At 52.0% G+C, this 25,538-nt stretch overlaps 1 protein-coding gene across 2 annotated transcripts; it reads right to left on the reverse strand.

The window, feature by feature from the left end:
• Positions 1 to 84: 84 nt before the first annotated feature.
• On the reverse strand, positions 85 to 17,666 carry TCFL5 (transcription factor like 5). Of its 2 annotated transcripts, none has more exons than XM_074347581.1 (6): positions 16,985 to 17,666; positions 15,918 to 16,104; positions 15,469 to 15,631; positions 13,587 to 13,830; positions 11,794 to 11,935; positions 85 to 857 (listed from the first exon to the last, which is right to left on the reverse strand). In XM_074347581.1, exons 1-6 carry the CDS (start codon positions 17,644 to 17,646, stop codon positions 735 to 737), a joined length of 1,521 nt encoding a protein of 506 aa, XP_074203682.1. In that variant the 5' UTR covers positions 17,647 to 17,666; the 3' UTR covers positions 85 to 734. The 2 variants fall into 2 exon arrangements, with proteins under 2 accessions (XP_074203682.1, XP_074203681.1); XM_074347580.1 differs by having other exon boundaries at positions 13,587 to 13,833; positions 16,985 to 17,662.
• Between the last annotated feature and the right edge of the window lie 7,872 nt (positions 17,667 to 25,538).

Raw genomic sequence — 25,538 nt, forward strand, 5'->3', positions numbered from 1 at the left:
CAGTATTTATTGAAGGCGACTGTATTGCACTAAAGGCTGTTGGTATTATCTGTTATAATAAATAAAGCCACTCATTTGAAAAACTCCGTTCCAAACACTACAGTTTATTACACAGAAAGTAATGCCTCAATATGGAACGAGGGCATTGAAGCAGCCCCTGTGACAGTGTTTCACTTATGGACAAAAGCACCTTTAAAGGAAGTCTCTGGAAAATTTCCAGCAAAATGGTTTAACATAGGACTGCGTTTTGCAATGCAGCTCTGTGTGGCTGGAAATCATTGCAAGGGGAAGCGATAAACAAGTGAAATAAAAATTCCAAACTACTTATAGTTAAGAACAACTAATTTGTTCCAGTTGCTAAGGGGCATATTTAAAATGTAAATGAAATAAGTAAAAAGCTATGTACCTTTTAAGACCAAAGCAATTACAAAGGATGTTAATTTCTTTACGTTATCATGTTAAGAAAACATGATAGAATCAGACAGATAATTGAAAAATTACTTACAAATTGTCAAGATGTCTTCGTCCCCAAAAGGTCTAAGAGGACATTAATGGATATTTTGTCTTAAATATTTTTACAAAATGTGCTTTCAAAGTCCCCACCGAAGTCCCATCAGCTGAGCCGTGTCCCTGGAGCGTTAGACTGTCGAGCGGAGTCCCAGGTCTGGAGGAGAGCGTTTATGGGTCACGAAGGGACGGCCACGTACTTCCCCAGGTTTCCCGTTCACGTCTGGTCACTTGATCTCCATAGTGGGGCTGCTCTGTAGGCTCTCCTGTGCGGGACACGTCACCAAGGAGTCTGGTCTGGTCAGCTTTAGCCTTCTACCAGTTTTACCGCAAAACACACTCTCAAATTCCTAAAGTCAAGAAATGGTCATCAATGTACCATGTTCACAGACATGGAAACAGCTGGCATCAAAAACAAAAGGCTGAAATTAAGAGCCAAACTACTTCATGAGTCAGAAAGAGAAAGACATACTATATGATATCACTCATTAAGATGTGGAATCTTAAGAGAAAAAAAGAGGACACTAATGGACTCATTTACAAAACAGAAACAGACTCGCATGGTAAACAATCTGACGGGGAAAGGGGGTGGGGAAGGGATAAACTGGGAGTTCGAGATCTGCAAATATTAACCACTATATATAAAAGCAGATAAAAAACAAAATACCTGCTGTACATCACAGGGAACTATATTCAACATCTTGTAATTACCTTTAATGAAAAAGAACATGAAAACGAGTATGTGTCTATGTGTGCATGACTGGGACACTGTGCTGGACACCAGGAATGGACACATTGTCGCTGACTGCACTTCAGTAAAAAATATAAAACAAGAGCTAAACTACTTCAAAATCTATGGTTAAATTAAGGTGTCACCATTCACAAACACACATCACATCTGGTAAGGGGAAACAGATGATAAAAATGAGGCTTCAGACATTTTACTCAGATAGTTACATCTGCATGTATTTTCATTTCCAACAGCTTCTCAGATGCCCGACCATCCTGTACACCCTTCTTGTATTGAAAGACAGCCATGTATTTTATTTTTACATACATCACCTTTACCATTTTGACCATTTGTAAGCGTGCAGTTCAGTGGCATTAAGTATGTTCATGCTGCTGTGCAACCGTCACCACCATCCACTTCCAGAACATTCCACCACCCCACACAGACACTGGATCACTTACACAACATGTCCACCATGGGCACCTGCAGGCTATGGGTCCAGTTCAGGCCACTTCATCTCTACAGACTTCTCAAAAGGCCTCAGTTCTACCAGCTGGGTCAGACTGACAGGCTCTGAGCATGTGGGTCAGGCCCAGCCTCACAAAGGAGAAGGCAGGTGTGGGTGCAGGAGGTGTGGGTGTGGATGCAGGTATGGGTGTAGGTGCGGGTGTGGGTGTCATTGTGGGTGTGGGTGCAGGAGTAGGTGCGGGTGTGGGTGTGGGTGTCATTGTGAGTGTGGGTGCGGGTGTGGGTGTCATTGTGGGTGTGGGTGCAGGTGTGGGTGTGGGTGCAGGAGTAGGTGTGGGTGTGGGTGTCATTGTGGGTGTGGGTGCAGGTGTAGGTGCGGGTGTTGGTGCGGGTGTCATTGTGGGTGTGGGTGTAGGTGTGGGTGTGGGTGTCATTGTGGGTGTGGGTGCAGGTGTGGGTGTCATTGTGGGTGTGGGTGCAGGAGTAGGTGCGGGTGTGGGTGTCATTGTGGGTGTGGGTGTGGGTGTCATTGTGGGTGTGGGTGCACGTGCGGGTGTGGGTGTCATTGTGGGTGTGGGTGCAGGTGTAGGTGCGGGTGTGGGTGTCATTGTGGGTGTGGGTGTAGGTGCGGGTGTGGGTGTCATTGTGGGTGTGGGTGCAGGAGTAGGTGCGGGTGTGGGTGTGGGTGTCATTGTGGGTGTGGGTACAGGTGTAGGTGCAGGTGTGGGTGTCGTGTGTGTGGGTGCAGGTGTGGGTGTGGGTGTCATTGTGGGTGTGCGTGCGGGTGTAGGTGTGGGTGTGGGTGCAGGTGTGGGTGTCATTCTGGGTGTGGGTGTACATGTGGGTGTGGGTGTCACTGTGGGTGTGGGTGCAGGTGTAGGTGTGGGTGTGGCTGTAGGTGTGGGTGTCATTGTGGGTGTGGGTGCAGGTGTGGGTGTGGGTGTCATTGTGGGTGTGGGTGCAGGTGTGGGTGTGGGTGTCATTGTGGGTGTGGGTGCAGGTGTGGGTGTGGGTGTCATTGTGGGTGTGGGTGCAGGTGCGGGTGTGGGTGTGGGTGTCATTGTGGGTGTGGGTGCAGGTTTGGGTGTGGGTGTAGATGCAGCTGCAGGTATGGGTGTAGGTGCGGGTGCAGGTGCAGGCAGGCTCCTGGAGCTCGTTGGCATCTTTTGAGAGAGAGACAAAGCTAAAGATGTCTCGGTTTATTAGACACATGTCTTGTAGCACACTAAAGAGAAAAGCCGTGCTATAGGAAAACGTGTTTTTAGAGTTAGAGAATGTGTTCATAAGTTTGCCAATCAAAATGCCGATATGAAAAACGGTTCAATTACTTGTTCCTTGGTTTTTGCCAGAGATTAAAGTTTTTAAGGGTAAAAACTGTACACATATGTAATTAAGCTACTAAATAGTACCCAAGCAATAGAAATAAAAGCAAGAATAAACAAATGGGACCTAAAGAAACTTACAAGCTTCTGCACAGCAAAGAAAACCATAAGTAAAACAAAATGACAACCTACAGAATGGGAGAAAATTTTGCAAAAGAAACCGACAAAGGCTTGATCTCCAGAATATGTAAGCAGCTCATACGACTTAATAAGAAAAAAACAAACAACCCAATCCAAAAATGGGCAAAAGACCTAAACAAGCAATTCTCCAAGGAAGACATACAAATGATCAAAAAGCACATGAAGAAATGCTCCATACCACCAATTATCAGAGAAATGCAAATCAAAACTACAGTGAGGTATCACCTCACACCAGCCAGAATGGCCATCATTCAAAGGTCCACAAATAACAAATGCTGGAGAGGCTGTGGAGAAAAGGGAACCCTCCTTCACTGCTGGTGGGGATGCAGTTTGGTGCAGCCACTATGGAAAATAGTGTGGAGATTCCTCAGAAGACTAGGAACAGAGTTACCGTATGACACAGGAATCCCGCTCCTGGGCTTGTATCCAGAAGGAAATCTACTTCAAAAAGACACATGCACCCCATGTTCATAGCAGCACTATTTACAATAGCCAAGACATGGAGACAGCCTAAATGTCCATCAACAGATGACCGGATAAAGAAGCTGTGGTATATTTCTATAATGGAATAGTATTCAGCCATAAAAACCGACAATATAACACCATGTGCAGCAACATGGATGTTCCTGGAGAATGTCATTCTAAGTGAGGTAAGCCAGAAAGAGAAAGAAAAATACCATATGAGATCGCTTATATGTGGAATCTAAAAAAAAAAAAAAAAAAGAACATAAATACAAAATAGAAACAGACTCATAGACATAGAATACAACCTTGTGGTTGCCAAGGGGGTGGGGAGTGGGAAGGTACAGACTGGGAGTTCAAAATCTGTAGATACTGACCGGCATATGCAGAATAGATAAGCAAGATTACACTGTATAGCACAGCGAAATATATACAAGATCTTGTGGTAGCTCACAGAGAAAAAAAATGTGACAATGAATGTATGTATGCTCATGTATAACTGAAAAATTGTGCTCTACACTGGAATTTGACACAACGTTGTAAAATGACTGTAACTCAATTTAAAAAGTTAAAAAAAAAAAAGCTACTAAGTGTAGCGAAGGAAGCATTTCAGAGTGGCAACAAGCAGGACCCGTGCTGTCTGTGAGAGGAGGCATAAAAAATGGAAGTATCTTTGTGAAGGGGAAAAAAAGAATGATTTTGTCCTAGAGCTGGTTGTTTCTGGACGGGAAAAAAATGGACACAGAAAGTGCTGGAAGGTTTGTGTAAAAGGAACCTTGAGAAAAGAGTCTTGTGTGTGGTTAAGACCAGCCAAGATTAGATTGAATTTAATTAAGTAAATGAATTCTGCTATTAAAAATAAGGAGGTGTAAGACAGGGCTTGGTTTTCTCTCTCTATTAAGAGAACAAAGTTTTCCTGGAATGTTGAGCTGCTTTTGATAACAAATTGTAAGTTTATTTCTCTAGGTAACTCTGAGTTTTCCAGAGGGCTCCTGAGGCATCTCAGAAAGAAATATTAGACTAATTAAGATTATTTGGTATGTTAATTTACTCGAGAAACATAGATGTAAAGTTATTAGAGAGCATAACTGCTCACGACACGTAACAGTGCGCGCAGGCGAGCGGATCCCAGTTCAGTTTGGTAACAATTCTGGCAGCCTAGATGGGATGGGAGTCCCACAAGGGTTGCCAAAAATTGTTACCAAATCGAACCTGGGGCTGCCTGCCCCTGCGCGGTAAAGTTAATCTACTGACACCAGGTTGTGGTGAAGGAAAGCGCGGTGTTTATCACAGGTGCCGGCGAGGAGTTTGAGTCTTCTGAGCAACAGCCACTCGAGGCTCCTTGTTGGGTGCCTGCAAGACACACTGCGCTCTTCTGCGCCACAACCAGGTGTCAGCGATGGCTCTGCTGCATGCAGACAAGTGGACCCACATTTGGCTCAGTAACATTCAGCCTTGTCGATACATCGCAAGGAAAATAGGACAGGGGAGCTAATGCAGATTAACAACTATTTAAAAGCCATCAACCGGGGGATGGGTATAGCTCCGGGGCAGAGCACCTGCTTAGCATGCATGAGGGCCTGGGTTCGATCCCTAGTACTTTCATTAAATAAATAAACCTAATTACCTCCCGACCTAAATTTTTTTTAATAAAAAAATTAAAGCTATCAGTGAAATGCACTGTTTGCATACTGATTCACCTAAGTCAACTGTCAAAAGAGAAAACCAGGCAGGGGTGGAGGTGGAGGAGGAGGATGCCACTGCTGGGGCTGTGCTTTTGAACGGCCCTTTTCTTTTTAGAGATTCACGTGCGAGTGAAATGATGAGATGATGAGACGTCTGGAAGTGCTTTAAAACAATTCACTGATGGTGGGAGGGTGAGGAGGTAGAGATGAAACAGAGAGACGCCTGAAGCTGTGAGAGACACGGGACCCAGGAGGTCATCATTCCAGTCTCTAGTTTTGTGCGCGCATACGTTTCTGTAAGTTGTTTTTATAAGCACAGCAGCCTCACACAATTAAGTCTAGGTTTACGTGTTTTTTTTTTATGATAAAATACATACAACATAAAATTTGCCACTTTTATCGTTCGTTTGTAAATGTGCAATTCAGTGGCTTAGGTACATTCACGATGTTGTGTAATCACCACCACCATCTGTCTCCAGGACATTTTCATCTTCCCAAACTCAGACTCCGTCCCCGTTAAAGACTAACTGCATCTGCCGCCCCAGCCGCTGGACCCACTGTGCTAGTTTCTGACTCTGTGAGTCTCATGACTCCGAGGACTTCAGGTAAGCGGAATCACACAGTGTTTGTCCTTTCGTGTCTGCCTTTCTCGCTCAGGATCCTGCTTGTTTTGTTGTTAGGTATTTATTTACTAACATTGCAAAGTGGGCTTTATTATTATTCCAGTTAAATTTTTTTAATTTTTATACAATTTTAAAGGGTTATTTTCCATTTACAGTTATTACAAAGTATTGGCCAAATTCCCTGTGTTGTGCAGTACATCCTTGAGCCCGTCTTACAGCCAACAGTTTGTCCTCGCCCGCGCACCCCCACACGGCCCCCTCTCCCACTGCTAACCACTTGTTTATTCTCTGTATCTGAGTCTACTTTTTTGTTTTTGTTTTTTGGGTTTGTTTTGTTTTGTTTTAGCTTACTTGAAAATTTTATTTTGGACGTTTTTTGGAGGGGAGGGAATTAGGTTTATTTGTTTATTTATTTAATGGCGGTGGTGAGGACTGAACCCAGGTCCTCATGCAGCGAAGCACATGCTCCGCACTGAGCTGTACCCGCCCCGCGGCTTCTGCTATGTTCGCTAGTTTGTTGTTATCTTTTAGATTCCACATATAAGTGATATCACACAGCATTTGTCTTTCTCAGCCTGACTTACAAACTTTCATTCTTTTTTATGGCTGAGTAATATTCCACTACGTATGTGGTGTGTGTGTGTATATATATATATATACATGCCACCTTTTCCTTATCCAGTCATCGGTTGATGGTCACTTAGGTCGCTTCCATGTCTTGGCCATTGTAAATAATGCTGTGAACACTGGGGTGCATGTATCTTTCTGATTAGTGTTTTTGTTTTTTCAGATATTTACCCAGAAGTGGAACTGCTGGGTCATATGGTAGTTCCAATTTTATTTTTTTCGAAAAACCTGCATACTGTTTTGCACAGTGGCTGCACCAATTTATATTCCCACCAACAGTGTGGGAGGGTTCCCTTTTCTCCACATTCTTGCCAATATTTGTTATTTGTGCTCTTTTGATGGTGGCCAGTCTGACAGGTGTGAGGTGCTGCCTCACAGTGGTTCTGATTTGCTTTTCCCTGATGCCTAGTGGTGCTGGGCATCTTCCCCGTGCCTCTCGGCCAGCTGCACTTCCTCTCTGGAAAAATGTCTATTTAGTTCTTTTGTCCAGTTTTTAATCGGGTTGTTTGTTTTTTTGATGTTGAGTTGTATGAGCTGTTCATATATTTTGGGTATTAACCCCTCATCAGTCAAAGCAGAACCATCAACAAAACGAAAGACAACAGATGATGCAGCTGATGTGACCGATCTGCGTCCTGCTTTGAGGTCCATCCACGTCGTGCAGCAGGTGCCAGAACTTCATTCCCTTTGATGGTGAAACACAGTCCGCTGTCTGAGCGTCAGTGACGTTGAGCATCTTTCCGTGTGCTTATCGGGCATTTGTTTACCTTCTTTGGAGAAATGTCTATTCAAGTCCTTTGCTCATTTCTGAATTGTGTTGTTTGTCCTTCTGTTGCTGGACTTCAGTAGGTTTCTATTCAATTCGAGTCCAGGAAGGGCAGTAAATGCGCCCTGCCGTCTCTGCTCTGACTTCCGAGTCTCCTGGGGAGGCTGGGGCGCTCCCCCTGCTTGCACTCAAGGCGCCGTCTGCCCGAGGCCGCCTGTCCTCTGCTCGGAAGCGGGGCCTGCATGTAACATGAGCTACTTTCCTCCCGAACATTAAAGGTTTTCAGTGGGTCTCAAGCAACATAAGATGAACTCTGGTTTGACCACTCCCCATATTCTGACACCCAAAGCCCAAATAGAAAATATCCGGCTACATTTGAGAAGCAGAATTTACCTCTGAGAATAACTAAGAAGAAGCCAGAGAGAAGAAACTCATTTCTCAGACGTAAGAAAGTGCTTTGAGAGTTTCTAAACCATCTTCGGACGAGAAGGACAGCCCTGGGCGCCTGGCTTTACTTGGAACGGCTCTGCCAGAGGTGGGGCGAAGTGGTGGCGTGAGGGGTGGGGGCAGAGCTCAGGGGCGGAGCACGTGCCCAGCAAGCACAAGGTCCTGGGTTCAATCCCCGGTACAATGAACAGCAACAAAAAAGCTGTAGCTCAATCTAGACTCTCACGAGGTCCCTGGAACTCAATTCACAGGGACTTGGGGTGACCATGGAAGGGGGGAACACGCGGACGCCAGCCCTCAGCTGTGCCAAGGTGAGGCGGTCTCTGTCACTCTACTCTCCCAACCAGCATCTATTTCAATAAGACCCAAGAAAAATAATCGATTTTTAGGGGATTTTTACAACTCATCAAACACCTTGAGATGCTGGCTGGCCAAAGTTGGTATTCACCTTAGATTTGTAAATCTGAGAATGCCAATAATAAAAATTACATTTTCAGTAGGAAAAAGAAAGACGGTTCTTTTTTGAAAGAGACTATCAAGAAATTACATGTGTCAAAAAATACCCATTAAGAAATTAATCAGGAAATTAGGAAGAGGAAGAAGCCTGGTGTTGTCTGGACAGAGAAGAGAGAATTACAGGCAGCGGGTTAACGGAACCGAGAGGGACGGCAAACCGCGGGCACGGGTGCAGGCGCAGGCGCGCGCAGCCGACACCCGGCCGGCGCTGGGGCAGCCCTGAGCAGCCGCGGCAAGTCCAGCGGCAGTGGGAGGCGCCACGTGGGGTCTCGGAACAACGGGTCTGACACACAAGAGACAGAGAGGAAAGGCCTGAATCACAACTCGTGATCTCCACCTAATGAACAGAATTCGCCAGAGGACGCGCACTCCTTCCACATCAACACAGAACTTGAGAGCGCTGACCACACCAGAGGTCACGACAGGCATCTCAACAAACTGTTAAAAACTACCATCTTCTTTGATCACCCGGGGGCCGGGCTGGGGACAGGCAGGGAGGGGGAGGCACGGGGGACTGGGGCTCAAGGTCACCACCCTGAAATGTCACCTGGCAACAACTGCATGTAACCAGCGATCCTGGGTTGTATCTGGACTGGGAAAATGCTGCAGAGACTATTACTGGGAAAAGAGACAAAATCTGAATGTCAAACTTGAATGAGGTAATAATATGACAGCAGCGTCAAGGGCCCCGATGCTGACCGCTGTGTAAGCACGCTGTAAGATTAACGTGCTGCTCTCACGATCGCAGGCCGAAGTGCTCGGGCACGAAGCGGCATGGTGCCTGCAGGTTACAGGCAAACGGCTCAGGCCACTGAGACGGAGCAATCAGGGCAAGACGTTCACAACTGGAGGTTCACGCAGAGCTGGGTGGGGGTACGAGGGGCTCTTGGAACTATTCTTGGAATCTTTCTGCCAGTTCAAATTATATACAATTTTTAAATTACCATAATTACATACGATGAGTCATCTAAATCCAAGATTCTACAGACACCTGGCCTGATCCCTTCAGTCTCACGGCCGTAAGAAAAGCCGTCGGGCGGGGTGGTGGGACTGTCACAGAGTGTTACTGAAAAACGTAACTGAATGCCGTGCGTGACCAAGGCCGCATGCTGGTTTGCGGAAAAGCAGCCGCAAGAGTCAACTTTGTGGGGAACGTGAATATGGACTGGGTATCAGATGATGTTCAAGAACCACCGTCAACCCTGCGAGGCATGGAAGGGGCCCCGGGGCTACGTGGGAGGTGCACACAGGAATACGCAGGAGTGAAGGTTCACGGCGTCTGTCACGTCTCTGAAACTGAGCAGGAAGTGTGTGCACGTTCTACACGGTCAATGTCAACGGATGAGACTAGGTGAGGGTTGGACAGGTGCTCACAGACTCTGTGCAGGAGAAAAATTACACGAAGGGGGAAGCACCCACTTGCTGACAACGACCCGCAGTCGCCCAGGCAGGTCTCCCTCCCGAGCTGCTCCACCTGGGCTCCAGGCCACAGAAAACCTAGCCTGTCACTCGGCGGGGGGGTCCTGCCTGCCCTGTTTCTCCCCACGCCTCCCCACCCCCGTAAACAGCACCATCCACTCAGATGCCAGAGCCAGAACCCCGAGGGCCCCACTTCCTCTTCCCAGACGTTCCACATCTGGTACCGCTGGCCAGTAGGCCCCTGGCCAGTCTCAGCAGAGAGGCCACGGCCTCTGACCAGGGTCCACGCCTCCTTTCCTGCCCCCTCCCCAGCCTCTCCCTCCTGGAGCCTGGTCTCCACACACAGCAGCAACAGCGGTCCTCGCCAAGCACCAAGCAGACCCGCACGGCGGGAGGGAGGCGGCCTCTGCACCCTCCGCCCCGGGGTCTGTCTTATCCAAAGTGCCCCCAGCGTCCAGGACAGAAGCCTGGTCAGAGGCGGAAAGACCTGCGGGATGAAATGTGTACTAAAATATTTTGGGAAAACCACGTAAGACTTGCGTGTATCATATCTTTAAGAACCAAACTGCTCAGGCAGCTAAGAGAGGGCCGTAGCTCCGGAAGCAGCAAGCACACAGGGCTGAGGCCGCGCGCCCCAGCGCCCCGGCGGACCGCTGCTCACGTCACCTCAGCCCATTGCCTGGGGGGTCCTAGAACCCGGCCCAGAAACAATCTATAAATTCAATGTAATCAAATTTCAGAAATATCTAGGAAGTATAGTACATGAATATTAGTATCCCTAAGTTTTTAATCTGTTTAATCTTTGGGTTTATATGGAGACAGTTAAGTTTTTCAGTTGTTGGAAACACCTTCAACACATTTGAATGAATTACATAAATAGTAATTTTCCACTGCTAGGTACACAGAGCCAAACACTGTATCATTTTTTCGAATAGTAAAGCTTTATTTTATTAAAATAAACCAAGTCTACCGCTAAAAATGAACGTTCAAGAGGAACCACACTATACATCACCGTAAATGATCCAATGAGAACAAGTCTGACACAGGTATTGCTCTAAAACGCAATAAAATGGACAGCGAAAACCAGGAACTCAGTGAAACTGTGTCACTCACAAGATGGAAACGCACGTGGGCGCAGAAAAGGGACCAGAAGACAGACTCTCAGCCCTCAGCCCAGGAGGGCCGGGCGCAGGCTCCAGACATAGGAGGCTCTTTCTGAAGTGGTTCCAGGCTTACTCTGCCAACGCCAGCTCGGGGCTCTGATCAGACTCGAGCTGTGGCCAACAGCAGCGACTGCACGACAGCTCGGACGAGGGACAAAACCAGACCCTCTTCACTAAGGCCTCACCACCGCTCATCTGACCACCTGAACCCGGAGGCCGGGACCTGGAGCCGAGGGGCCCCCAAGGCCAAGCACAGGAGCCGGTGCTGGGAAGGCCTCTGCTCTCCCCTCTGAGCCCCAAGGAGGGGACGACTGGACTCTCTCGCTCACACCGAGCGTCCGGTCCCACCAGGAGCCAGCCTGGCTCCCAGGAACCGTGCCCTGGACCAGACAGCGGGGTCAAGCAGGCAGCTGTATTAAGGAACCGAGGAGCGCGGGCCCGGCCCCAGTCGCCGCAGTTGCCCAGTCGCCCAGTCTGCACACGCTCTTCTCTGCCTTCTGAACACGTGTGAAGTCCAGACTATTTCTTTGACATTCACCTGCCTCTTTTTTTTTTTTTTTTCCCTATTCATGCTTTATCCCTTTCACAAAATTTTCTGCGGGCAAGAAACCCACACCCTACAGGTCTCTTCAGCCCCAGGACAACCCACTACTTACAGCAGGTGCCTCACCTGTCCCCTGACAGCTTCGGCCTTCACACTCGGCGGTCAGTGAGCAGAGCCGGGCTCACAGCGGACTCAGCTCTGACGCGAGGTTCCAGGGGCCACAGGGCAGTTTGGGGGATCTCAGGGGGGAAAAGATAAAAGCAACACTGATAGGCTTACAGACTCCGAAAATCTACGTAGCCCGAATACTGACCTTTTTCAGAGAATCTCCGTGTCTTTCCTGAATGTACTTCAGGAATGCCGTGGTCCACTGCAGAGTCGTGGCCTTGTCTGTCTCGGCGTTGCAGAACGGGACCAAAAGGTTCAACTCGTCACAGCAAATGCGGATTCTGCGCCTACAGTCAAACCCAAGGGCGTGACATGGAGAAGCCGAGGCAGCCCAGAGGAATACAGCAGGCGGCCGAGAGCTCAGACAGGGCCCTCCTGCCCTGGGACCCCCCTCCCGCCACACAGCGGCCCCCAGGTCAAGTCTCCAGACCAAGGAGGATTCTCAGCTTTGATTCTCCAAGGGGCCCCAGTTCAGAAAGGACCACAGACCACTCGCATGTCAGTATCTCAGAACCTGGTCTTTTTAGAGATGATTTAAATCACAGCAGGAGTCTTTTTATTAGGCCCTTTTTAACTTTTACATACGACACTCGGTGACACGCACAGCCCCACGTGAGCTGACCCTGAACAGCTTATACAACGTGGCCCTTGCTTCTCATCTGCCCGACTGTACACCCAGAATTTCAGGGCAACTTTTAAGGTAACGACGACACGGGCGTCGCCTGGACCCTCTGTAACCGCAGGCTCTGGGCCCCACGGGCACCCGCCCGTTAGTCCTCGTCCCCAGCCTGTGCAGGATGTGATGCCCTACTTCACAGATGAGACACTCAGGAGGAGGCAGAGAATCTGTGGAAGGCATCAAACTAAGAAGCGGCAGAGTGAGAATACACACTCTTACCATAACCGCATACAAGGCTTCTTTTGTCCAGATAGTGGGTATTCAGTAAACATCTCTTAAATAAATGGCAGAGTAGGAACAGTGGCTATTACAGTTCACGGTGAGTTCAGTTAGAATGTGTGCAGACGCGTGTCTAGGAAAGGTATGTGGCCGGCTGGCTCTAATACAGCCCTTTGAAAAGAAATAAATTGCTGGGGGGAGGGCACAGCCCAGCGGCAGAGGGCAGCCCAGCAGGCACGAGCGAGGCCCTGGGTTCAATCCCCAGTCCCGCCATTAAAAACAACTAAATAGACAGACCTAAATCCGTCCCTCCCTGAGAGAAGAAAGAAGTGCTTTAGTTCAACACTGCAGCTGCAGAGATGAGATCAGTCTCGCTCAACGTTACATTTCCTGAGCCTCAAATACAAGCTAGCACAAAGTCCTCAATCAATGATTAAGTCAGCCAGCTCTACGTCAGGGGAGCCTCGCGTGGACACCCAGCTGCACTAGGACCACCAACCACCTTCGGACTCTGCAAGAACGGCGCAGATAAAACAACTCGTCCTTCGCCAGCATCCGTAAGAGGACCCAGCACAGCTGGGCGCCCCGGCTGGCGGGCAGGCCCCTCCTCGGGAGGCTGTCCTGACCTGCACCCAAGAACCGGGGCTTTGGGGGGGCTCCCCTCGCCGGCAGTCGGGGGCTCCGGCGCCTCAGCCCTTTGTGCACAGAACGCTGTCAGACACCAGCTTCCCCCCGGGCTCTGGATTTGGCTGTGTGCCAGGGCGGGAACCACCACGACTGTGTCATCAGTCCTGTGAGGTCCCGGGGGGCCGGGTCTCTGAGGGGCCTGGTCCCCTGGACTCCTCCCCACGCACCTCTGCTGACCCTGCTGGGCCACAGATCAGAGCCACGAGTCCTCCTAACGGGTCATCAGACCTGGGGGAGGCCTCGGGTCCCCCAGTCACTTAGCAAAACCAAGTGACTGCTGACTCTCGCCAGCTGGCCTCCCTCTGAACGTGGAAGCCGGCCTGCGCGGCGGCTCAGGGCTGCGGCCGCCCTACCTTCTGTCTCTCTCCATGCGGTTGTGCCTCTCCCGCCGCTGCGACCGCCCGCCCTGGGGCCCGCCCGGGGCCTGCTCGCCGAGGTGGGGCTGGGAGGACTCCGCGGCCTGCCAGGTGCCCGGGGCCGCCGTGGGGCCCTCGCCCACGTTCTGGATCTCCCCAAGGGCTCTCCGCTCCACGCTGGTGTCCGGCTGACGCATCCGACTCCGATTCCTCCTATTTATCGCTTGCTTACATAGCGCTGCTTCTTTGCAAAAGAAGAGATAAGTGGTATTTTAGTTCTTCTACTTTTCTTAACTTGCCCCATTGTATTTCTTGGTATTTCCAATCTCAGATACAAACATTAACAGGCAAGGAGCACACGGAACAGAGCAGGAAACAGGCAGTAACTCCATGTGGGCGTCAGCACAAAGCTCTAGGTCAAACAACACAACTGAACAGAAACCAAATTTTAACGCCCAAGTACCACGAAATCAACCCGTCTTGTCGACAGTCCCGCTCTTAAATCAACCTGCATTTTAACTCTCATCAATGAACAGAGGAACCAAGAAGCTGTTTGATTATTCTGATACACAGAACGAAAACGAAAGCTGGAAACACCTTCTCCAAAAGATCTTTACACACAATGACTAATACAACAACTGCTGTTCTAACCATGACGCTCAGAAGAGGGTAAAACCTCAGTGGCTCAGGATTAAATCTGCCCTCACCTCACAAGTGAGATTCTCCCCGCAAAAGGAGGAGTCACGTCATTGCTTGACTTACGCTACAGAAATACGTCAGATTTCCAGCAAAGCACAGAAGGCCTCTAATTAGCACGTGCGGTGACGTGCAGCCCCAAGGTGCCACTCGAAGCCAGATTCTCTACAGCAAAAGATTGCGCAACACAAATCTCAGAATGGGGACAACTTTGCAAGAGACGCTGAGGGGAATTCACAAGTATTGGTAATATTTTATTTCCTAAGCTGAGTAGTCTGTACAGGGACTACTTCAATATTAACCTTTACAAACCTTTTACAAACGGTTACATGTACTTCTGCACACGTCACTGTTGTGTAACAAGGAAAAATTAATTTCTGACGTGGGAGAAAGCAGAGGCACTCCATCCGTATCCTGTCTTCACTAGCTCTTGAGAAGCTTAGCGTAAGCTGTGTTACTTTGTTGGATAACTTGAAAAAGAATGTTTTCAGGGACAAAGGGATTGAGAGTTGATCTTTTAGAGGTAAGCAAAGTTTGCCTTCAGCAGTTTCTTTACCTCTAAAACTTTCTGAATCACCTTATGGCCTCTTGCTACCAACTCAATCCTCTGCTTGTCTGCAGACTGTCCCCTAAAGCTTTTTGCAGAGTTCAGATTCCTGCCCCATTCACAACATATTAAAAAAAAAGAAGGTAAGTGCTCTCAGTAACTTGAAGGCAACTGAAAACGTATGGAAATCCACCATTTTCCTGTTTCCGGAGCGGACTGTAAAGAAAAAGCAGCCCCTAAACTCAACATTTTCATGCCGAGTGTAAATATGATGTTCGAGAACTACATTCAGTATCTTGTAATAGCCTTTAATGAAAAAGAATATGAAAACGAGTGTATGTATCTGCATGACTGGGACATTGTGCTGCGCACCAGAAAGTGGCACACTGTAACGGACTGCACTTCAACCAAAAATGAATAAATAACTATGACGCTCCCCATTCCTAAGAGTGTTCAAGATGAGGTGACTGGGCGGGCGGGACGAAGGGTCCCCAAGATGTAAAAGGCCTCCCGAGACATTCGCATGTGTTTACAAACCACCTCGCCCTCTCCACCAGCGGCCAGAAGCACCCCGAGGGCATAACTCAGGCGGGGGAGGAGGAAGCGCTGGCTGGCTCCCGCTGTATCGCCGCTTACCTCCTACTTTAATCCAGACCTGCTCTGGCAAAGCTTTGTTTCTACCGCCCAAAGTCTGTTTAGTGGATTCAATTTCTTGCTGGTAACAGAAAGAAAACGCCCGGGGCAATCCAACATCCTGATGCTTGGCAGCTTCAAGTACGGAACAGGAGTTACCAGAACTCTGGAAAAAATGAAGCGACAGGAACTTCATCAACACTCGACTTCATCTCCTCTTTATCGCACAAGTAAAATGCACGTGAACAGAAGTAATGTCAAAGCTATTACTATGAATCTGCAGAACTTTGGGTGCACTGAGGATTTTACAACATCGCCAAACCACACATTCTCGGTTTTAAAAAGTTACTGAGCTCAATGAATGAAAAAAAAATCCTTGAGAGGGACCTACCTAAAAGAAAATTCATCCATTTAATAAAAAAGAGCAAAGCTTCGCTGATCGTCTTCCCTACCTGTGTTTGTGAGAGGTTAGAGTTCCCACCAGCAGAGCACGCGCTCGTGGTAAACAGTGGGCACGTAAACTGCAGAGCAGTCGTCGCAGCAGCAGTTTTATTTTTCACTAAGGTCGTACATTTGTTTTGTTGCTGATGAAGAGGAACATTCACTAATTCAGACGGATGTCGAATAAGAGTTACCAAACTGCCAAGACAAAAGAGACCCAGAAATACGTGACGCGTGTGTGGCAGGTAAGTTCCCCTGAAACACCGCAGTCACTATCACACGCTAATGCTGACATTCGATTTTCTAGCTAGGACCTCCAATCTGCCCGATGAGCACGCCCTCATCATGGGAACCTCGCAAAACAAAACTCAACCACGGTTGCAGGGGACGAGTTCAAACTTTCTTCTTCCTCACCCTGGAAGCGGGGGCTGTGTCCCCTCTTGGTTACCTCCCTTCCCATCACACCTCTGACACCAATCTTTCTCTGGCCAGCCTCCAAAATCTGCTGACTACGGACAAAATGGGGAAACTACAGAGTGGGGACAGACAGAAAACTGAGGCGGCATCCCAGCCGACAGGCTTCTCCCAGCAGCTGTTGCAGAGAGATCACTTGTGGGCTGGCGGGCTGGCTGCAGAATGAAGCTGTGTTACACACTCAAAGCCTCACAATATGGCATCTTTCGCTCCTGCATCTGTGCGTGCGTAGGGAGGTCAGCCCTAACCCCAGTCAATGGGGGGGGGCAAACCTCTGGTCCTCAGGAGCACCTGTACAGCTATCTTAATGCATCTGTTCCACACGCAGGTGCTGACGCAGAGTGCAAACCACAAAAGGTGATGCTCTGGGTTATGCACTTAACCCTGCTCGCTCGCTGTGCCTGCACGGAGCACACAAACTTTCAGGTCGGCCGCCCCCAGACCCAGCGGGGCCCGCTCCCTGTTAGGATGCAGGCTGCGGTGAGGCCGCTGCTTCTCTGCGCAAGATCCTGGTCTACACTCAGACGGAGGCTAACGCTTCTCTGTAGGACCCCAGGCCCACACCCAGACCCCGCGGGGCCTGCTCCCTGGGAGATGCACCCACTTGTTGAGCGCCACGCCGGGCTCGGGGGGCTCGGCGCCTCGCGGGGCAGGTGGGGGCTCGGCGGGGATGCTGTTGAAGCGGTCCTCCAGGCGGACGCGCACGGCCGACTTGGCCCGCGCCTCGGACGCGCCCTCCGCGCTCTCCTTGCCGGCGCCGTCGGGCGCCTTGGGCCGGGGCGCGCCGGGGCCCGGGCCGTCGGCGCCCGGCGTCTTCTCGGCGGCGGGGGGCGCGCCCGCCTCGCTCAGCAGAAGCATGCGCAGCTCCTGGAAGTCGATGTGGCCCAGGCACGGGTTGGCGCCCGCGAAGCCGCCGTCGGCCAGCGCGGGCGGGCACAGCACCGGGTACACGGGCGCCGCGCCTCCTGCCGCCGCCGCGCCCCCCGCCGCCGCGAAGCCCCCCGCCGCCGCCGCCGCCGCGCCCGGCGCCGCCGCCGCCAGGAAGGCCGAGTTGAGGCGCGTCTCGAGCTCGCCGTCGGCCGCCGCCGCCTCCATGTGCGAGTAGAGGATGTGCTGCAGCTGCGTGTACTCGATCTCCGTCATCTCCACCAGGCTCAGGTCGGTGGTCGTGAAGCTCAGCCCCGCCTCGCCCAGCGCCGCGTCCGCGCCCTCGGGGCCCGCCGGCCCGCCCGCCTGCGGCGGCTCCCGCGGCCCGGGGCCCGACATGCCGGCGCCAACGGCGGGGGGCGCGCGGGCGGGCGGGCCGGCGGGGCCAGGCCGGGCGGGGCGGGGGCGCGGAAACCGCCGGCCACAGCGCGCCTGCGCCGCCCGCCCGCAACGGCAGCCCCACCCCGGCGCGGCCCCGCCCCGGCCCGCGGCCCCGCCCCGCGGGCCGGCCGCGCTAACCGCCCGCCCCGCCCCCGGCCCCGCCCCGGCCTGCGCGCAGCCTGCGCGCGCAGGTCGGGGCGCGGGGGGGGGGGTGGTGCGGGGGTCCGCGGGGTAGGCCTTCCCGGGCCTGGCTGGGAGTCGGGGCGCAGGCAGGAGGCCCCATGGGAGTGACTCCACCACGAGTTCACGCAGCCACGGGGCGCAGTGCCGTCCGCCTTCTCCGCGCGTGGGGCCATGAGGGCTGCGTGCGCCCCGACAGTAGACAGGTGAGACAGCTGCCCCCAGCACAGGTGCGACCAGGCCGTCTGTGCGCAGGTGAAAGCTCAGTGAGGTAAACACGTGGTGCACGAGTTCATCCTAGAACGGGCCAGGGCGGGTGTGATCGATGCACCCGACAAGCACTGGCCAGTGACCTGAGAGATTTTTAGAAGCTTTTTTGAGCTATAACGCACATGCCATGTGGGTTCGTCCGTTTAAAGCGTGCCCTTCGGCGGTAGCATATTCACATCCCAAAGCCACAGTCAGTTCAGAACATCTTCACCCCAAAGAGAATCCCACGCCACTAGCACTCGACTCTCTCTGTGCCCGTGGGTTTGCTAACCCCCGGCACTGCACAGAAATGGTACCATACAATACGTGGTCTTTAAAAGAATTACTCTCGCAGGCTCAAAATACTTACTGTACCCCTCTCACCAGTACCCCGGTCTCAACCAGTGGTTGTTTTCTGTAGAGGAACCAGGTCATTTAAAGAAAGGCTTGTGATTTAGGCACAGTTTTCTAACAAGCAGGCTCTGAACCTCCTCTTGCTCATTCTGTCACAGCTCAGACGTTTATCTTTGCAGTGCCGTTTGTTTATTTTGCAGTGTCTTTTCTTTGAACAATATAAGATCACACTATGGTTTTATAATTTGCTTTTCTTTTTTTCCCACTTAATACGTCCCCGGGAGGGAAATGACGGACTACTCGCAAAAAGATAACAGGACAAATGATCAATCTTTTAGAAAAAAAAATAAGGGTATTTTCCCCCCACACACCTGAGGCAAAAATTAGTTTCAGATCATTGAAATACCTAAATTTAAAAAGCAAAATTATACAACCACCGAATGTATAGGATAGTGATAGAATCTTTGAGACGATTCTAAGCATGATGCCAACACGGACGGTGAACTGCAGATTCGCACCTGGGGTCTTGTTTACAAGCAGATTCTAACTCGGCCCGCCTGGGTGGTGGGCCCGCCTGGGTGGTGGGCCCAGACTCCCCCCTTTCTACGGAGCCCCCGCTGATGTGTGTGCTGATTGGTGGACCCCACTGTGGGCAGCAAAATCACAGAGTGAAATTTACAGTGTTTAAAAGAGAAAATAAAATCAAGATTATATCTGATCTGGCTTTTTGTTCATTGGAAATAAAGACCATTGGCACCTGCACTGTTTTTGTGTTTCTTGATTTGGGTGGAGTTTGCAGGTATTAATTTCTGAGACCTCTTTTAGTTAGATATGACACACGAGGATGATCTGGCTTCAGTGGGGTCTGCTTTATAAATAAAACGTGAAGAAAATATCAAACAAGCTTTTTTCAAACTCTGAACACGGCTCCCTATAGTTCTGGTCTAGCCCTAGGGAGGCAGCCCCCCTTGCTGGGGAACCGTGCTGAGGGGTCAGGGAGAGCCCCAGGGAGCAGGGCAGGCAAAGAGCAGCCCCTGCCCCAAACCTGCAAGAAAAAACAGTAAAGAGCATCGTGGACGGATGGCAGATTTGAGAGGGCCCTGAAGTGGGGCCAGCTTTCAAGGACCGGGAGGAGCCACAGGGGAGACCCCGCGGGGGCAGGTTCAGCTCTGGACCAACAGCTGGGTCCCCAAGCACAGCATCCCTGGGAACCTGGTGTCCCGAGAACACGTGTGTTGGGCGTGACACTGTAGCAACACGTGCACCCTGCGAAACCGGCAGGACAGGAAAGCAAAACTGCAGAGCGATGATGCGGAGAGATGCGCACAGATTCTGAACCACATCTTGGCACGTGGAATCCAACAAGGTTTCTTTGAAAAAAATTACTCATCACAACCCAGGGGGGTTTATTCCAGGGACGCACGTTTTGTTTACATTTGAAAATCAACAAATGTGAATGACTCTATTCACAGACCAGAGAGAAAAGCGGTATGATTACCTCAAAAATGCAGAACAAAAGCCAATCCAACATCCATTCCTGATAAATCTCTGTAAACCAAGGGCGGGGGGGGCCCACACCTGATAAAGGGCAGAGCGAAGTAACTACGGCTGCACGTCCTTTATGGTGAAAGACAGGCAGCTTTCCCTCGACGAGGAAGAAAGGGAAGACACCCCCTCCCGCTGCTCCGGCACAGCACTGCCCCGAGGCCCTGCTCAGCGTGACACAGCGAGGGCAGGAAGGGCTGTCAGACGGCGAGGCAGGAAGCAGGCCTGTCTTGGCTTGCAGACAGCACGGTACTCTGGGCAGAAAATCCTAGGACTCTATAAACAAGCCAGGAAGCGAGCTCAGCAAGACCACAGCATACGAACACCAACCGTGAGCGCTGGACACGTGGACACTGCGGCTGAAGCATAAACACCACGTACAATCACTCAGAAACACGCTTACGAGCAGGCTTCACGGGACACGCACAGAAGGCGCACGTCGGAGGCCGTCCGGCCTAGGTGCCCGGCCTGCCCCCCGCCCTGCCTTCTCCATGGGAGCCACTCATCCTTTCCCCATCTCCATAGTTTTGCCTTTTCCAGAAAGTCATAGAGTTGGAATCACACAATACGTAGGCTTTTCCAGATTGGCTTTTTCACTAGTAACATGCATTTAAGTTTCCTTGACGTCTTTTCATGACTTGACAGCTTATTTCTTTTTGGCGCTGAATAATATGCCACGACTGGATGGACTCCAGTATATTTACCTATTCACCTGCTGAAGGACATCATGGTTGCTTCCAAGTTTTGACAATTATGAATTGAGCTGCTGCAAATGTCTGTGTGCAGGTTTTTGTGTGGATGTGAGCTTTCAGTTCCTCTGGGTAAATGCCAAGATGACTGCTGGAGCGTACGGTCAGAGTACATTTAGTTTCGGAAGAAACTGCCAACTGTCTTCCAATGTGGCTGCACCATTGTGCCGTCCCAGCAGCGGAGAGAGTTCCCATTGCTCCACACCCTCGCCATTGCTGTCAGTGCTGCACATTTCGGACAGTCTAAGAAGTGTGCTTGGTGGCGCTTTGGAGCCTAGGTTACAATGCCAGCTAGGCGGCAACACCACGCAGGGCTGCGACAATGTCTTCGGGGACGTGGGGGGGGGCTCTGAGTCAGCCACCAGTGGGGCTATTTCTCCAGCATTTGTGGGACTGGAATCAAGGGATGGAAATGGGTGGCTGCTGTTACCTCCACTGAGCTGCCAGCAAAATCTGTGCTTCCTGTTCCTGCAACTTTTGGTTCTGGAGGGCTCAGTCCCAGGGGAGCAGTGCTCCCTCTCGGGGACATAGTGACAGTGTCACTGGGCCACCAGTCGATACTCCTGTCCAGCCACTTTGGACTCTTCAGGCCAGTGAATCAGCGGGCAAAGCAGGAGTGATGGGGCTGGAGGCCCAGGGGGAGCAGCACTCAGGCAGGGCAGCCGCAGTTCAGACCTGTCAGGATGAAAGTTTGGGTCACCCACAGGCGAGGAGCCTCCAAGGGGTCCTGGACTGGGTAGCAGAGGAAGGTTATTCTAAACACAAGCAACACTACTGTGACTGGGGCAGCGGGGAGGCCTGAGATAGCTGAGTCCTGTGTGTTTATTACCCACGAACGTCCGTTTTCTTCTCTTCTCTTGTCCCCGATCATCTAAGGTGAGACCGGTCCAGGGTGGCTGACCCCCTTCCCAGAGTTTGCAGTACTGGGCAGCACCTGGAAGTGCGAGTCGGCCAGAAGACTGAGCATCACTGGGGGTGAAAGAAGGGACTGTCTCCTCTGCCAGGGGACAGGGTGGTGGTGTCATGTCAGGTGGGGACCCGAGTTGGTGCCTATGTTTGGGAATTATGGCTCAAAGGGCAGCTGTAGGCAAGGTTGGAAGTGCGCTGGGGCCACCATGACAGGGCTGGTGCTGGTGACTGGCGCTGGCCGGGCCCCTTTTCTTAGAAGCCCCTCCCCTGCATGTTCCTGGTGAAGGGCACCAGAAGGGACAGTTCTGCGTGAGATCTGAAGGCCAGGAGAGAAGTGACAGCCATTCCACTTTTCCTACTCAGAGGGCTGGGCCAGGGTCTCACACGTGAAAGTCATCTCCCCAGGATCCGCTCAGTCTGTTTTGGGCCAGGGTTGCACCTACCTTTACGACAAAGTGCGCCAGCTTCTCAGGCCGGACACCCACCCCCTCGAGGTGGCAGGCAGACAGGGCCACATGAGGCTAGTCCACCCTCGAGGGCCCAGCCTGTCCTCCCTCCCCTTCCAGCCCCTTCCCGCCCCTCCCCTCTGCCCGACCTGGCCCTCCAGCTCCCCGCCTCCAGCAGGGACTACCACTGGCTCCCGCAACAGCCGGGCCAACTCTGTCCCCAAAGTCCTGATGCCTCTCCCCAGCCCTGTCTGTCTGCCTTTCTGTGTCTCCCTGTCTCTCTCTGACCCCAGTAAGGAGAGGGGTAGAGAGGCGTGAAACCCATGCCCTGGCCTCGGGAGACCGTTCTCCACACGTCTTGCTAGCGCTGTGACTTCTGAGTTTCGTCTGCTCCTTAAGGAGGAAGAGAATTGGGCCCACCTTTGTCAGAGATGGGATCTCAATTAGCTGCTTAGGAGAATTTGAGTACCTTTGTGACTGATTTCAAAATATTTGGAAAAATGAAATTTGTTAAATGCTTAATTGGGTGTTGAAGTGTCTGATAGTCGGTATTTGAATATTTTTTAAAAACATTGTTTAATAGATTTATGGGACTAAGAAATAGGACACAGCAAACTACAAGTCTCCCCCTGCTTGCTCAGAAGTTCCTCGGCTATTAAAGTACTAATTAATCACACACACACACACCCACACAAAGAAAAGTGGGGGCAACTGATTTGAACTCCCAAGGAAACCCCAGCGGGGGGCACGCTCACAAGCGCGAGACCAACACTCCCCTGGTGCGTGGTGAGGGGACCTGGGGGATCAGAAGCGGGCGGAGGCTGCAAACTGGTAAAAGGCAACACCTGAGAAGCAGAAAAGTGGTCGACCCAGAGCTGAAGAGACTGGGTCAGAGCGCCCAGGGCGGGCGGGGCGTTCCAGGACAGGCCTGGGAACAGGCGGTGCGGGGAAGCCAGAGGACAGGGCGGCAGGGGACCTGCAGGGCGTGACCTCGAGCAGAGAGAACGAAGGGGAGACCCCAGCAGAAGGGCCCGTAGCCCCTCAGCGCGGTTTCCCTCCCTCCCTCCGGCCCACCTCCTGCCTCCGGGATCTTGGTTTTTAAACCAAAGGGAAGTGTTCACCTGTTACTCATGCACATGTAATCTCAGATGTCCCTGAGGGTCTTTGAAACGAAGAGTCTGTCACTGCTGTGGTCCAGGGCAGACAAGTGTGACTGCAGCCGAGTCACCTTCTGACTTGAGCTGGTTTCTCTTTGTTCCTGACGTGTGTGTGCGTGCGTGCGTGCGTACCTGTGAGTGTGCGTGCATGTGCCCGTGTGGGAGGTAGGACTCCCCTTAGGGAGCTCCAGCATAATCCGCCGTCTCCCCGTCCTGGGTGTCTGGGGGACTGGTTGTCACTCACATGCAGTTGAAGTCACGAGCGCAAACAGCCGGCAGACCCTGGGCAGACCACTCCTGCCCCCAAAACTGCCTCCCTTGTGCGGCCCTTAGAGGTGCCCCACTCCCACCTGGTCTGCTGCCTGTCCCCCGGGTTTGCCTTATCCAGCCTGTCCCGTGTGGGGCCCTGCCGCCGGTGGCCGTGGTCTGGCGCCTGTCCCCGCTGGACACCCCAAGCCCCCTCCCCACCAGGGTCTGCACCTGCGCTTGCCTGCTCCAGGTGGTCAGCGTGGTCCGTCTGGGCATCGCCTGGAGGGCATCTGGGTGGTTTTGTGGTTTGGGCAGTGGTGCAGAAAGCACTGTAAGTATTTGCTTACAGATTTTTGTGTGAGCATGAATCGTTGTTGTTGTTTTTAACTTAACCTATTTCTCTTAGGGAGGAGGTAGCTAGGTTTATTTATTTATTATAATGGAAGTACTGGGGACTGAACCCAGGACCTGTGCGTGCCACGCAGGCATGTCACCCCTGAGCTGTGCCCCCCCTCCGCATCTTTGGGGAGTTTCGCCACCATCTGACAGTCTGTCCCCCAGGGAGCCCGTTAGACTCACTTCCCAGGAGGACCCTCCTCTGCGTCTCTGCGTCTTCCGTGCTGCCTCTAGGCTTGCTGGGCTCTCTGGAGACCCTGAACCATCCCAGCACCTAAGACCTGCCCCCAAACCCATCCCTGCCCCTGGGGTGACACTGTCCTCAGTGCAGTGCTGGTGCATACCTTGGGGTAATGTCTCGCAAGGTAGTGGGGGTTCTGGGTGGTGTGGAGTTGACCCTGACATGTCACTGATTGGAACCCGGAAGCTCTTCTCCAGACGGTGCCACCGTCCCACCCACCCCTGGGCCGTGCCAGCTGCCCCGCGCCCTTGCCTGCACTTGTCATGGCCAGTTTTCTGACCCGCGGGGTGTGATGTACCCTGCGGTGGTTCTCACGGTGGCTCCACCGTGCCTTCTGTTTTGCTAGCAGACCCTGATCCCTGATTCGCTCCCTTGCAGCCTGGGCGGCCAGGAGCCAATCTGGCCCAAGGGGTGACACCACACGCTTTGAAGGGGGATGGGCGTGGACAACCCTGCAGGCTCCGTGAGCGGTGAGGTGATGAGGGTGTGCGTGCAAGGGCAGCCTTCTTACAAACCCGAGGACAGAAGTCACAAGCTGGGGATGGCAGGGCGGGGGGCCCTCTGTGACATCAGGTTGGGGCTGCCTTGTGAAGCTCGCGAGAAAAGGGGGCCAGAAATGCCATTAGGAACGCCTGTCTCTGGATGGCAGCATCTGGGGGGGCCTGATTTCCTTACTACCCTTCCTTCTTCTCCCACATTCTCCACGGTGGACATGGAGGCCCCCTCAGATCCACAGGGAGCACGTGTTCTCTTGACAGAAGATAAAAACCTTTTGAGCAACATGAAAAACGTAAATGCTTCTGATGAATTCCTGACAGCTTTGGGAGTCGCCCAGGAGACAGAAGTGAAATATACCAGAATGCGTAGCATCCCGACTTCGTAAAAGAAGAATAGAGGGAAAAAGAGATTAAGAGAAACTGATGTACAAAACATTACCAGCAGTAACTGCTGGGTGCAACAGGTGGCCTCGGGACCCTCTCCTTTCCCGAATGTCCTACAGGAAGTACACAGCACAGCCATTCGAAGCCCTGAGACCCAGTAGCTACCAGCTCCGACCCCCGCCTCCGAGGGGCTCATACACCCATCCCCTGCCTCTCCTCCCCTCCCGCTCAGGCCCCTTTCACGGCACAGCCAGTCCGGACCCGTGCTGTGACCCGCCCCGGGGCTGGTATGGGTGGGGGCGGGAGAGCGACTGGCCCGCCGCCCTGGGAGGCCCTTTCATCCTCCCTCACAGCTGCCCCATGGAAACGGATGGGGCATCTGGACCAGGAGTTGAAGCCACACGGCAGCCAAGCGCTGCTGCCCTCGAGCCCCAGGGATGTCTCAGAGGCATGCATGGCTGCTGGGGGCTCAAGTGGGACTCCCCACTGTCAGG

The sequence above is a fragment of the Camelus bactrianus genome, chromosome 19, assembly GCF_048773025.1.
Source record: "Camelus bactrianus isolate YW-2024 breed Bactrian camel chromosome 19, ASM4877302v1, whole genome shotgun sequence".
NCBI classification, from domain to species: Eukaryota; Metazoa; Chordata; class Mammalia; order Artiodactyla; family Camelidae; genus Camelus; species Camelus bactrianus.